The sequence below is a fragment of the Rhinatrema bivittatum genome, chromosome 4 (genome assembly GCF_901001135.1).
Source record: "Rhinatrema bivittatum chromosome 4, aRhiBiv1.1, whole genome shotgun sequence".
In the NCBI taxonomy this organism is placed as follows: domain Eukaryota; kingdom Metazoa; phylum Chordata; class Amphibia; order Gymnophiona; family Rhinatrematidae; genus Rhinatrema; species Rhinatrema bivittatum.
Window position 1 is genome coordinate 468,572,583 of NC_042618.1, and position 14,767 is coordinate 468,587,349.

The 14,767-nt window shown below is 45.7% G+C and overlaps 1 protein-coding gene across 6 annotated transcripts in view; it reads right to left on the reverse strand.

The window, feature by feature from the left end:
• Positions 1-14,767, reverse strand: part of RAB3IP (RAB3A interacting protein) — an 80,005-nt gene that overhangs the window by 22,920 nt on the left and 42,318 nt on the right. For all 6 annotated transcript variants that reach the window (XM_029597202.1, XM_029597196.1, XM_029597200.1 and 3 more), the window contains exons 5-8: positions 13,521-13,598; positions 11,922-12,125; positions 9,465-9,593; positions 8,337-8,449 (exon numbers count right to left, since the gene is read on the reverse strand). In XM_029597202.1, the coding sequence (XP_029453062.1) occupies positions 8,337-8,449; positions 9,465-9,593; positions 11,922-12,125; positions 13,521-13,598 (524 nt within the window). The remainder of the gene's footprint in view (positions 1-8,336; positions 8,450-9,464; positions 9,594-11,921; positions 12,126-13,520; positions 13,599-14,767) is intronic.

Consider the following 14,767-nt stretch of genomic DNA (forward strand, 5'->3'; position numbering starts at 1 on the left):
CAAGTCCACAGCAGCATCAAAGCTCCAATTCCTTTGTACTGTGTTCTATTCAGTGGCTGTAAAACCACGACACCTTGGTGTTCTCTTTGGTTGGGATATCCCCATCTTCTGTGAATGAGACACATCGCTGCCTTCAACAGCTCACATTCCTGGGGTTTAACTTTCTCCAAATGATAAAATCCACCTGATCGTAGTTCACTCCAGCAGTGGGAGACATTTTAGCCGCTCCAAGTGCTGTTCTGCCCAGAAAATCAACTCCTGGGCCTCTCGAGCTGCTGCCTGATTCTTGGTTCCATCTTGGTGGTTGATGTAGTCCACTAACATCGCATTGTCTGATAAGATCCACACTGGAAGGTTGTGTATCCTTGGCAGACAGGCAAGCAACGTGAAATGCACTGTTCTCGTCTCTAACCGACTGATAGACCATGAGGATTCCTGTTTCGATCACTGGCCCTGCGCCGACTGATCTTGCCACACTGCTCTCCATCCAGAGAGGCTTGCATCAGTAATGACTATTATCCATAGAAACATAGAAACATAGAAATGACGGCAGAAGAAGACCAAACGGCCCATCCAGTCTGCCCAGCAAGCTTCACATTTTTTTCTCATACTTATCTGTTTCTCTTAGCTCTTTGGTTCTATTTCCCTTCCACCCCCACCATTAATGTAGAGAGCAGTGATGGAGCTGCAACCAAGTGAAATATCAAGCTTGATTAGTTATGGGTAGTAGGGGAAGTAACCGCCGCAATAAGCAAGCTACACCCATGCTTATTTGTTTTACCCAGACTGTGTTGTTCAGCCCTTATTGGTTGTTTTTCTTCTCCCCTGCTGTTGAAGCAGGGAGCTATGCTGGATATGCTTGTAGTATCAGTTTTTCTTCTCCCCTGCCGTTGAAGCAGGATATGCATTGAAAGTGAAGTATCAGGCTTATTTGGTTTGGGGTAGTAACCGCCGTAACAAGCCAGCTACTCCCCGCTTTGTGAGTGCGAATCCTTTTTTCTTCTCCCCTGCCGTTGAAGCAGAGAGCTATGCTGGATATGCGTGAAGTATCAGTTTTTCTTCTCCCCTGCCGTTGAAGCAGAGAGCTATGCTGGATATGCGTGAAGTATCAGTTTTTCTTCTCCCCTGCCGTTGAAGCAGAGAGCTATGCTGGATATGCGTGAAGTATCAGTTTTTCTTCTCCCCTGCCGTTGAAGCAGAGAGCTATGCTGGATATGCGTGAAGTATCAGTTTTTCTTCTCCCCTGCCGTTGAAGCAGAGAGCTATGCTGGATATGCGTGAAGTATCAGTTTTTCTTCTCCCCTGCCGTTGAAGCAGAGAGCTATGCTGGATATGCGTGAAGTATCAGGTTTTCTTCTCCCCTGCCGTTGAAGCAGGGAGCTATGCTGGATATGCGTGAAGTATCAGTTTTTCTTCTCCCCTGCCGTTGAAGCAGAGAGCTATGCTGGATATGCATTGAAAGTGAAGTATCAGGCTTATTTGGTTTGGGGTAGTAACCGCCGTAACAAGCCAGCTACTCCCCACTTTGTGAGTGCAAATCCTTTTTTCCACATTTCCTCTTGCTGTTGTAGCTTAGAGCGATGTTGGAGTCACAGTAACCATGTGTATGTTTATTGAATAAGGGTATTGTCTCCAGGCAGTAGCCGTCATTCTGGCTAGCCACCCACTCTTTATTGACGGCCTCTTGATTTTATGGATCCACAGTGTTTATCCCACGCCCCTTTGAAGTCCTTCACAGTTCTGGTCTTCACCACTTCCTCCGGAAGGGCATTCCAGGCATCCACCACCCTCTCCGTGAAGAAATACTTCCTGACATTGGTTCTGAATCTTCCTCCCTGGAGCTTCAAATCGTGAACCCTGGTTCTGCTGATTTTTTTCCTATGGAAAAGGTTTGTCGTTGTCTTTGGATCATTAAAACCTTTCAAGTATCTGAAAGTCTGTATCATATCACCTCTGCTCCTCCTTTCCTCCAGGGTGTACATATTTAGATTCTTCAATCTCTCCTCATAAGTCATTTGATGAAGACCTTCCACCTTTTTGGTCACCCTTCTCTGGACCGCCTCCATCTTGTCTCTGTCTCTTCGGAGATACGGTCTCCAGAACTGAACACAATACTCCAGGTGAGGTCTCACCAAGGACCTGTACAAGGGGATAATCACTTCCCTTTTCTTACTCGATATTCCTCTCTCTATGCAGCCCAGCATTCTTCTGGCTTTAGCTATCGCCTTGTCACATTGTTTCGCCGACTTCAGATCATTAGACACCATCACCCCAAGGTCTCTCTCCTGCTCCGTGCACATCAGCCTTTCTCCCCCCATCGAATACAGTTCATTCGGATTTCCATTCCCCATATGCATGACTTTGCACTTCTTGGCATTGAATGTCAGCTGCCATGTCTTCGACCACTCTTCCATCTTCCTTAAATCCCGTCTCATTCTCTCCACTCCTTCCGGCGAGTCCACTCTGTTGCAGATCTTAGTGTCATCCGCAAAAAGACATACCTTACCTTCTATCCCTTCCGCAATGTCGCTCACAAAGATATTGAAAAGGACCGGTCCCAACACCGATCCCTGCGGTACACCGCTTAAAACCGCTCTCTCTTCAGAGAGAGTTCCATTTACCATCACACATTGTCTTCTGTCCGTCAACCAGTTTGCAATCCAGGCCACCACCTCGGCACTCACTCCTAAGCTTTTCATTTTATTCACCAGTCTCCTGTGCGGGACAGTGTCAAAAGCTTTGCTGAAATCCAAGTAGATGACATCGAATGCTCTTCCTCGATCCAATTCCTTGGTTACCCAGTCAAAAAAGTCAATCAGATTTGTCTGACAGGATCTTCCAATGGTGAATCCATGCTGCCTCTGGTCCAGCAATTCTCCCGACTGTAGATAGTTCACTATTCTCTCTTTCAACAGTGACTCCATTACTTTTCCCCACCACCGAAGTGAGGCTAACCGGTCTGTAGTTACCAGCCTCTTCTCTGTTCCCACTCTTGTGAAGCGGGACCACCACCGCTCTCCTCCAATCATTCGGCACCACTCCCGTTTCTAGGGATCTATTGAATAGGTCACACAGCGGACCCGCCAGCACATCTCTGAGCTCCCTCAGTATTCTGGGATGAACTTCATCAGGCCCCATGGCTTTGTCCACTTTCAGTTTCACCAGCTCTTCTCATACATTTTCTACTGTGAATGGAGTTACATCTACTCCATTCCCCTCCAGTTTCTTGTTAACTAGTGTCGGTCCTTCTCCAGGGTCCTCTTTAGTGAACACAGAACTGAAGTATTCATTTAATATTTCTGCCATTTCTTCGTCTCTCTCCACACATTGATCCTTTCCACCTTTCAATTTCACTATACCACTTTGAACTTTTCTCTTTTCACTGATGTATCTGAAAAATGTTTTGTTACCACTCTTTACCTCTTTGGCAATCCTCTCTTCCGCTTGACTTTTTGCCATCCAATTCAGAATCTCCAATTCCGCAGCACACTCAAGGCTGGTGTGAGCAAGCACCACAAAAGACTGTCCCTGGCTTCCCCCTCTAACAGACGAGGAAGATGAAACTCGTCAAATAACGGATTCCAGCGGGAGAAGAGCCCCATGCAGAGGCCACGAAAGACTGTCCCTGGCTTCCCCCTGTAATGGATGAGGAAGATGAAACTCTTCAAATAATGGATTCCAGCAGGAGAAGAGCCCCTTGCAGAGGCCACATACATGCGAATGCCCAATGCATTAATTCCAATGTCGATGCCACAGAACCCAGAACAGTAAATAGTCCCAGACCCTGGGCACTGAAAGCTCTAGCAGAAGCCTCATCTGACTCCTCAATTTCAGCAATTTCTCTCCGCCAGTGTGTTGAACTGAGCTCCCAGATACTCCAAAGTTTGAAAGAGGATTAAATGGCTCTTTGCTAGGTTAGCCACCTATCCTAGAGACTTCAAGCACATTGTACTGATTGTTGACAGAGGTCATTTGACTTTGCATGAATAAGCCAATCACCCAGATACGGATAGACCAACAAATCCTCCTTTTGTAATGCGGCTGCCCCCACAAAAGGGCCCTGAGGTCCACCCAGGTTCAAATCCTCCGGTGAGAGCACGGGAGGAAGATCCTCTCCTCCCCCCGCAGCAGCTGAAAAGGTATTCAAAATGGCTGCCGTTCCCACACTCAACCGGAAGTCCTCTGGCAGCATGCCAGCCACCAGAGAAGCGCACGTGCAACAGAAGCAGACAACTCCCAGCAGCCATTGGACCCGGCAGTCTCCTCCAAACGCTGCCCCACCACGCCGGAGCTCTAGCCGTGATGCTCAGTGCCACGAGCTCGCCGCTGTACCTCTGCCAACAGCAATACTTGCTTTTTTTTTTTTTAAAAACAATACCAGCTTAAAAACAATACCAGCTAGAAGGGCAAGGGGAGGGAACCAGACCATCAGCTATCATCCTCGGCACTAGAGACCTAGAGCAAGCAGGGTCATCGACCCAAGCTCCCAAAGAGCCTACGACCAAAGGGGATGGTCCCCCAGGGAGGACAGAGAGTTGTTCCTGTTCTGCTTGACAACTGCTGATCTTTGAGTTATTCTCCTTTTCTATACTTTTTTTTTTTTTTTTTAAAGAACCCAAAAGTGGTTCAGAATCACAGGTTGTGCACCACCTCCATCTGCTGGAGACAGAGAAATACTGAGGAGCAGCAGGTGGCACACCAGGTTAAGAGAGGGTGTTCTCAAAGTTTTTCTCTGTCTCCATCTGCTGGAAAGGAGGCAAAACCCAGCAGACTAGACTGATACGGGTACATACAGGGAAGTGTACATTTTTAAATTGTATGTTTGGCCTCATTAAGTCTGTCATGTTGTAAACTGTTGTGATCTTTATTTTATTTTTTTTTGTTTGACCTCATTATGTCATTGTTCTTGTCAATGTATAATATGAACATTATGTTGAAAACTGGTGTGATCTGGATTTGAAACGATGGTATATAAAATGGCTAAATAAGTAAATAAGTAAAGCCCGCCTGGACCTTCAGCACATTTAGGCCCGAATCCGTTTAACAACCATCACCAAAAATCATTGGTCTGAAGAGCTTCTCAACAGCTCAGGCCTCTTGACTGGCTGAGAATCCATGGAGACTGGGGCCAAGAGCCAGCATCTCGCTAAACACACTTTGCGCATAAGCAAATTAAAACCAGCAGAAGACCTCTAGCAGAACCAGAGACGATGACTCAGTGCAAGTGCCTCTCTACCCCTCTGCGGAACAGAGAAATGCCGGCAATAATTGAGGAGGGGATTCCCCTGCCTCTCCCGCCAATGCTGCTAGGGAATCGAAAATGGCTGCCGTTTCCACGCTGACAGGGGGAAAGCCTCAGTGCTAGACCCCGTCATCCGTGAACCTTGTTCTACCAGTGCGATCATGCTTGACACAATCCCCTGAATGCTTTTGTTGAATGCACATGCTGTTCCTCCCTGCACTTGTAGCAACACCAGCACCTCCACAGTAAGCAGGGGAACAGTCCCTCAGCACCACGGAGCCAACACCCAGTCTCCCTGGCATTGCTGAGCTACTGAGCTGCTAAGGTAGCTCCCCCCCCCCGGAACCTCGCTGCTGACAGATTGTTACATAGAAACCAATACTTTCCTTTGGTTCAGAGGTTCAAGTTCCAGGAGCACAGGCCACATGGCAGATCAGAAAAGAGTCAGACTTACAATACCTACTCCCTAGAATGGAACACAGAATTGCTAGCAGGAAAAAAAAAAAAAGAAACATCAGCCAAAAAAGGGGACTGACTAAAAGAAAACAGCGGCCCTGAGCCTGTAGCTGCCTCAGCAGCCTCGTGAAAGGGAGGGATCTGGCCTACCAGATTTACACCCCATGGAAGAAAGGAGCAAGCGTACAAAAGGGTCACCAACCCCTGAGCTCGTCCACCTCGATCCAAACCCCCCCCTGGGAGGCAGGCGCATAAATCCAAAACAGTCTCCTGACTGCAGAACTGCAGGTTTTGCACCACCTACCATCTGCTGGAGACAGAGAAATACTGAAGAACTGCAGGTAGCACACTGGGTTATGAACATTGTTAGTGAAACTTTCTCTGTCTCCATCTGCTGGCAGGGAGGCAAAACCCAGGAGTCTGGACTGATCTGGGTACGAACAGGGAACATCCAGCTTCTGCATCACTTTAATCCATTGTCTGGTTTTAAATGAAAACACAGCAGGTGTCACGATTGCATCAGGTTTGCTGCAAAAGGGCAATTTACTTTACGAAAAGCTCAGATGTCCTTATTACTGGTATTTACTCTGATACACTTTCACTGTAGTTCCAAGTCTACTTCTTATCGGGCTTTCCTGGAAAATGGGTCTCACAAACTATTCTCACCCATGCAACCTAATTTTACCAACTTGCTACTGCCAAACAAAATTATGTATATAAAGAAAACAAACAAACAATCTTAATGCTGGGAACAAGGCTTTTAGAGCTGCCAGCCCCTGCCTTACCTCTACCTGCTGAGTGAAAAGCCTGGAAAAATAAAAACCACACTGAGCTTTTTTTTTTTTTATTTTATACAAACAACTTGCTGTAGCCACATGATGTTAACTAAACCTTCCAGAGCCTTAGAACTCTGTAAGAAAAAAGATGTAACTAAATTTAAAGAAATTGAAAAATCAGGACCGCAGGTTCAGTCAACCCCTCTGCTGAGAGTCAGAGAAAATACTGAGGGATCACAGGTGGCACACCAAGTTATGTGGGTGGTGCTTTTCAGTTTTTTTCTCTGACTCCCTCTGCTGGAAGGGAGACACAACCCAGCGGTCTGGACTGATCCTGGTACGTACAGGGAATGCTCGTTAGTTAAGTGTCTATATTTACAATATGCTTAGGGAAGCATGTGATTTCTGCGTCCCATGCCACCCGCTGAGGAGCAGATGTGCATGGTCTCAGAGGTATGCATATAAGCATGAGCTCTGCAGATAGCTTGGCAGGTATGCGCATAACTCTAAAACTGTGCTCATACGCTGCTCGGTGGATGGTAGGGAGTGCACCCCACCGTCATGGACAGATGAGAGTGTGCCGTGGTTAGATGAAAGGAAGAGTTTGCTGAGGTTGGGGAAACAGCATATGTTGGGGTCAGGAAGGAGATGAGGAGTGTGCTGGGGTCAGGATGGGGAAGAGGGCCAGCATGCTGGAATTGGGGCTGGGAAGGGGGAAGTGGGTGTTGGGATCCAGGTGGGGAGAGGAGGAGGAAAGTGCTGGCATCAGGCTGGGGGGGGGGGGGGGGAGAGGGGAATGAGTGTGATGGGTGTTTACCTGTGGAGGGATAGGTCACAGAGTGCCAGGGACAGGCTGGAGAGTGGGGGGGGAGAGGGGAATGAGTGTGATGGGTGTTTACCTGTGGAGGGACAGGTCACAGAGTGCCAGGGCCAGGCTGGGGGGGGCATGCCTGCGTTGGGCTGAGGTCTTGGGGGCTGGATCTGATTGGCACACATTGGTTATGCACAGCTCTGTCAAGACTCCATTTAATGTAAGTAATCTGTGCCTTTCTTCCACATCAGATTGCTCCCATTACCCTACATCTGAATGCGGTTTGTGCTGAGAAGTGAAAGACCGGAGGCTATAAGCCAGAACTTTTTTCACACAGGTTCTCAGATCTCCACTTTTAGATTCAGCAGTATAAATGGCTTGGGGGTGGAATAAGACAGCAGGATGAAAGTCTACAGAATCCTTCCCAGGCCCCCAAAAACGAGGAGGAGGCCATCTCAACAGCAGACTGCATCCCATCAGCTCTACAAGATAAATTCCTCCCCAATGGAAAACACGACTCAAGAGGAAGCAGAACTATTCACATGTACCCATGGACAACGCTGGCCACTGGAAAACCTATAGCTTCTCACAGCTGGCTGCAAGTCTCTCACCAGCTGTGGAGCACCTGCAGGTACGGCCATCAGAAGTCCTGGAGCCAACAGGGGAAATGGCAGGGATGGGTCGCATTCGCACATGGGCAGCACCATGCTGGAAAATTAGGGATCAGAACGGTTCCGACACGGCACGGGACATTTAAGATATGGCAGAGTCTTTAAAAAAAAATCCAAAAGATTTTGGAAGAATTAAAATAAGGCATATTCATACAGCACGATCACTGTCTCTTCACAAAACGGTCCCCGAACCCTGGCTTCTGGCTAATGCAGGCTTCTAGCACATGTAAGGATACGGGGGGCACAACAGCAGCTTATGTCATGACAGGGGCTCGCTTTTTCCCCATTTTATTGAAGCCATCTGTCAGTTTCTTGTTCTAAAGCTATGAACTCAATCAATCATCGGGTCTCTCCCGGAAGTATCTCGGCTTTTCACGTACTTGGGTCCTCCACACTCTACTGCAGAAGCTTTCACGAACCGAACGGGCTGCAGGCCGACTGGCTCGATGCTCAGGGTGTTGTTTTCCACCGCTTCAAGGACAGCAGAAGCCAACTGCAATTTAAAAAAAAAAAAAATACAACAACAAAAGAACAGACAGACAAAAAAAAAAAAACAAAACAAGGAACAGTTTTAGTGCCCGGCAGGGTGGCACCGCCCTTCACTGCAGCAGCCTCTCACTAGCAGCTCACGCTGTACAGAAATAACTCGACCACCACCTCGATGCATGCCACGAGAGAGCTGGAAGGACCTTCAGAGGTAAGGACTCATTTCTCTCTTCCTGGATTTCTTTGTTTCAAAGGCTGACCGGTGCTCTGTACACTGGGTTAAACCTGTGGGCACGGAGAAAACTAAGGCGCCGAAGGGAACGGGCCTGCTAGCCTGATGGCAGGGCCAATAAACACTCCCTAAAAAAGAACTGAGCCCCCAGGCTTGAAAACAGGTTGCTGAGACCAGGAACCTAAACCCGGTTTAATTAAACCCAAACTTAAATTTCTGGAGCCCGGACTGGATTGGACTTTGATCCTGAGCGACCTATCTGTACCCGCACCTGAACTCTATATGCCCCTTACACGTGAGACTATTCCGTGTGCGAGACGGTGTGTGCCCGTTATCCCGAATAAACCTGGCCTGGAACCCGACACCATGCTTCTCCTCTCTGCTGGTTCTTCAGGGCCCCGTGTATGTTAGGATCTCTCACACAAATCCGTCTCTAAGGAGAGGCAAAGAGCTGAAGGGTAACTCCAGAACCAAAAACTGGATCTTTCCTGGGCTCAAATCTGGCCTAAGACATGAGGGTTATGGATGTGAACATCTCAGTGTAGCTTCCCATTGACTCCTCCTCCGCACCAGGAACAGAGAGAATTATCCGAACCAGGCCTCGCTCTACCCACTTTCACCACTGTAAAATATGCCTTGCAAAACAGAAGGGTCCAGTGTCTGTAAAAGAACGAACGTTCAGTCCCATGTTTACTAAGCATTACTGTGAATGGGTGTAATACTTTAATCTCATCACACGGGTTAGGAGTATATGAAGAAAAAACAAAAAACGCACACACACAAAATTTACCTCACATTTTGAGAAGGTCAAACATGGAAAAATATCTTCCTGATAGATTCGGTCTAAGAAAGGACATGTTCTCTCCATAGACGGCTCCTCTTTCCAGGATCTGAATTCATTATACAGAGATAAATCAGCCTAACAAACAAACCCAGAAAGACACTTTTTTAAACAAAACCACCCCAAGCTACACATTTTGCAAGCAGCAACTGATGGCCAGATCACAGCAACCAGATTTTCAAAAAGTAACACAAAATGAATACAACAGCTGCCTGTGGGCACAGGGCTAGGATAACCTTCACTGCACATCCCATACGCGCTCTCTCCACCTGCCAAAGCAGTTAAGAACGTCAGGAAGACGGACTTCCCTCCCATGACTTATCCACATTTCGTTCACATTCTGCAGCTGCCTGCAGGAATTACTGCAATGTCCTGCAAGGCTGCTGTTTGAAACTTCAGACAAGCAAGTGGTTTCAAGAACAGGAAAATATATTCTTTAAGGAAGAACAAAAACTTCAAACCTCCCTGCATGCATTAAGGTCTCGCTATATTGTTACTAACTTACTGGCCGCTATTCTGAGCTGGTTGCCTTATCTAAAACGTCAGAGATACTGGAATAATCCTGAACACTCATCTTAAGACCAGCCTGCAAGCTAGGCCTCTCATCTAGGGCTGATCAGCTGTTTCAATCATCAGGAACCCAAGTGGCAAGAGGGAGGATTATAAAGGACTGGGGTGCCCTGTGCATGGAGGTAATCTGCACCTTGCTGGGCAGGCTGGATGGGCTACTCATTTACTAAATGACCATGAAACGAGCCACCAGTGAGAGAGCCTCCTATTTCTAAAAGGCTAGGAAACCATGAACTAAAGAATATGGAATCTGCTTCTGAACAAACCAAAAAACTGTGCATGTAAATTTAGAAATAATTTGTTTTCTCAATAAAAGTGTACTTTTCCTAAAAGAACAAACAACATTTTTATGGTTTGAAAAACAAATGCACAAGAAAACATTTGTACTGGCCCAGTCGCCAATCTTGTGCACAGAGGATACATTACTATATCTTCAAGACTGGTGAATAAGTAAATACAAATGTTTTCTTTTCAACATATAAACTTCCTTTTAATGTACCGTATTTGCCGGCATACAGGACGCAGTGGCGTATAAGATGCACACACCCCCCCCCCCCTTTTTAAACACATTTTTAAGGAAAAAAACAGTTTTCTATATTTTTTGATGAACTTGATTTTGATCGGGGAAGCTGCGTTCGGCAAGCCCCTTTTGACGAAGCCCGGCTTCCCCTTACTCTTGGGAACATTGCATTAAACTTTGCCAGGGAAACAATTGGCATGTCATCCTCTAGCACTTTACATCTCATCAACAAACCTGAGGCTGAATTAATAGTCATAACAAAAAGGACCTTTGAAGAGAGTAAAAATGCTGCAGCATCTCAATAACTCTTCTTCCGGGTCTTGCTCCTCCCTCTCCCTGCTATTGGCCGGTGCTGGGTAAAAGGGGCTTGACGGAGCGCGGCTTCCCCAATCAAAATCAATAGCTGGCCATGCTTAAAAAAAATGGCAGGGAGAGGGAGGAGCAAGATCTGGAAGAAGAGTTATTGAGATGCTGCAGCATTTTTATTCTCTTCAAAGGTCCTTTTTATTATGAATATTAATACGGTATTTTACGTGCTCTGCACCCTGAGATGCTTTTAGCATGTTGTTTATTTTCTTTTTCACCATTGTCTTGCTTTATACCCCAAGTCTCTTGTCCTGTATGTTTGTCTTATTAGACTGTAAGCTCTATTGAGCAGGGACTGTCTTTTTGTATATTTGTACAGTGCTGAGTATGTCGTGTAGCACTATAGAAATGCTAAGTAGTTGTTCCTTTTGTCCCTTGCCTCCTATTGTGTGAAAATTTTTTTTTAAAAAGCTGGGTTGTTTTGCAGACAGCAACTATGCATCAGACTCTTCCCAATGACCGATGCAAAGTTACGATTGTGTACATTTTCTGTTACTACCTTTCCTCATTATTAACTACCAAGAATATTCAAATCCAAAGAGCATTTCTGTTTCTTTGGATTCAACTGTTCCCATCTCTGTCTGAAGTTTTACCTAAATCTCTTCTGGGAATGCAGCCAAATAAAATACCAGCCCCTGTATAGTGCTATGTATGCCTGGTAGCACTATACATTTAACAACAACAAACATTAGGAATTTGCGGACTTCTTTCATGCATTAACAATATCGGCAGAAAAACACGCTGCTTACAGAATCTCAGTTCAATTACATTGTGTAAATCGTGAGAATCACCTAAAAGCACTGGTTCGTAGCTCGTTGGAGAAAGCCCAGGACGCACCCCAAATTCAGTTCTTTCCTTCCTCCACCAGCACCCTACCCTCTTCTTCCCTCCCCACTCCTGCCCATAATGACCAGCGGTGCTCTGCAAAGCAGCTGCTGCTGCAGTGTTACCTCCTTGCAGTCCTTCACTATAGGCTGCAGGACGCTGAGGTCCTGCTGGCTGGCGCTCATAGCGCTGCTGGTGCTCTTATTCCTCACGTGACCCTTTTTGAAAGGGCTCTTCCCTCCAGGCTGAAGTTCATTGGTCGGTGACGTGGGGGAGGTGTTCAGCACCAGCGCTTTCAGAGCTGCTACTTCAGCCTGTAGCGCATCAATCTTAAAAACAAAAGCAAAAAAAAATGACTCTGCTTCTTGTAGATCATGTATATGCGCATGCACGTACATAACGATCTCTCCTCATGGTATTGAAGGGTGGGTATCTATGATTCTCAGGCAGAATTCCCACTTCATCAATGCCTTCTCAAAACAAACACAGAGGTATCCCATTTTTGTGCAAAAACCTGGACATGGTTGATATCTGGATAACTCTTCACCTTTAGAACAAGGATAAACCCATTTTTCAAGAACACGTGATTGTCAAACCAGACTAGATTACTGTTTAACAGAAATAACCGTTTCAAAATTGGGAATGCAGACATTTAGAGGGGTTTCAACTAGGACGATAGATAAGATGGAAATTTCCCCCTCTTACTTTCTTTACAAGAATGCATGCTTCATAGATTTTGTGATTAGCAAATGGAAAACATATATGGAGTTTAATAAAGCACACCAGTCCTCTCAGATTCTGTTCTGGGAAGCAGCTAAGGCTGTGTTAAGAGGCAACTCTCTCTTCTGCACTGAGAAGACGGACGTGTTGAGGCTGGAATCTCTACTGCGCATAGATAAATCTGAATGCGCAGAGAGTTTTCCATAGGGGAGAGTGGTCTTTCTTTTTGAGACCTTGAAAAGCGATGGTTTCTCAGGCAATTTCATGTGTGTAATTCAGCCTCTGCATAGTGATCCTAAAGATATAGTCATAGTACATGGTGCATACTGAGAGGCAATTCAATTGCAGCAAGGCACAAGGTTGGGATGCCCTCTCACCCGTTTCTGCAGTCATTAGAAACCCTTATGCATTAAATTAGAGCCAACAGGGATTGATATCTGAAATTCAACTGGGAATGATGTATCTTTGAAGGATACTAAGAGAATAGGGAATTAGGGCATCCCAGTAGAGAGAGTTTGCAATAAATGCCAAAATAGACCAGGTGTCTAAGTAAAATGTAGACAGAAGAAAGATGTCAAATTATCCCTGTTAACTGATAGCAGGTTGTTAATACATAACAAAAAACATACTTTGAAATGTCTGTTTAAAATGCTAGATGTCTAAAACAAATAAGATGGGAGAGTTAGAGTGGATGGCACTCGATGAAAAAGTTGATATAATTGGCATCTCAGAGACCTGGAGGAAAGAAGAAACCAATGGGACATTGTGACAGAGTTTCAATTATATTGAAATGATAGGATGGATCAAATTGGTGGAGGAATGGTGCTCTATATTAAAAAGGTCATTGAGTCAGACAGGATCAAAGTTCTGCAGGAAACAAAATGTTTTTATGTTTATGATAAAATCATGCTAAGTGGATTACACTATTATAAGCGGATTATAAATGTTTTAAATAAATAAGCATTAATCCTCCCTCCAAGCAAGAACACCACAAATTAACCAACCTTTCCTTGTGCTTCCTTCAACTGTTTTTCTGCAGCAGCTTGTTTCACATTTGCTTCGCGTACCATTTTATGTGCTTCCTACAAAGAAAGGTTAAGCTGATGACATAAGAACTTCACTTGCATTTGAAGCACCACACATTTGTGGCAGAAGTAGAATAGTAATCGGAGAATACCTGGGACAGGTTAAAATAATGAGAAGAGGTGCACACAACACCAGGAATAAAGCCCAAAGGTGTACAATTTACAAAGCTTCAATTTCTTCTTCTAGGAAAAAAGTGGGTAAGACAGGAAAATGTATTCTTACCTGCTAATTTTCGTTCCTGTAGTATCACAGATCAGTCCAGACTCCTGGGTTTTGCCTCCCTTCCAGCAGATGGAGACAGAGAAAGTTTTCCTCGCACTGCCATATAACCTAGTGTGCCACCTGCAGTCCCTCAGTATGGGCCTGTACCAAAGCCAGGATAGTAAGAACATTAATACCAACCACGAATTAATATCTCCTGAACGAGCAGTGGGAAGTGGAAACTTAGAACAGATAAACTTGTCCACATTAAACAACGTGAAGGACTAAACAAAACCTGTGCCATTCTTCAGATTAATTACAAGAGATTGAGTGGACTCTCCTAAACCCCCTACCTCAACCGGGTGGGACTCTGGACTGATCTATGGTACTACAGGAACGAAAATTAGCAGGTAAGAACCAAATGTTCCTTTCCCTGTACATACCCACTACCCAGATCAGTCCAGACTGCTGGGATGTACCAAAGCTTCCCTAGCCGGGTGGGACCGCAAGAATACTGTTCGAAGCACACTCTTCCCAAAGCCTATGGCTTCTAGGGCCCGGACATCCAAATGATAATGCCTGGTGAAAGTATGCAAAGACTTCCAAGTAGTCGCCCTGCAAATCTCTTGCGGTGACACTTGTTGACATTCGGTCCAGGATGCCACCTGGGAACGAGTAGAATAAGCCCTTCGGGACCAGACGCACCTGACAGATATAAACGGAGCCAATGGCTTCCTTCAACCACCGCATAATCGTGGCTTTTGACGCCTTATGCCCCTTTTTTGCACCACTCCACAGCACAAAAAGGTGATCCGACAACTGGAAGCTGTTAGTAACTTTAAGATACCTCAACAATGCACACTTGACAACCAAATGCTGCAACTCTTTCGCATGAGGTGCTGTAGCCTCCAAATTTGAGAAAGCCGGGAACTCCACCAATTGACTTATGTAAAAAGACGATACT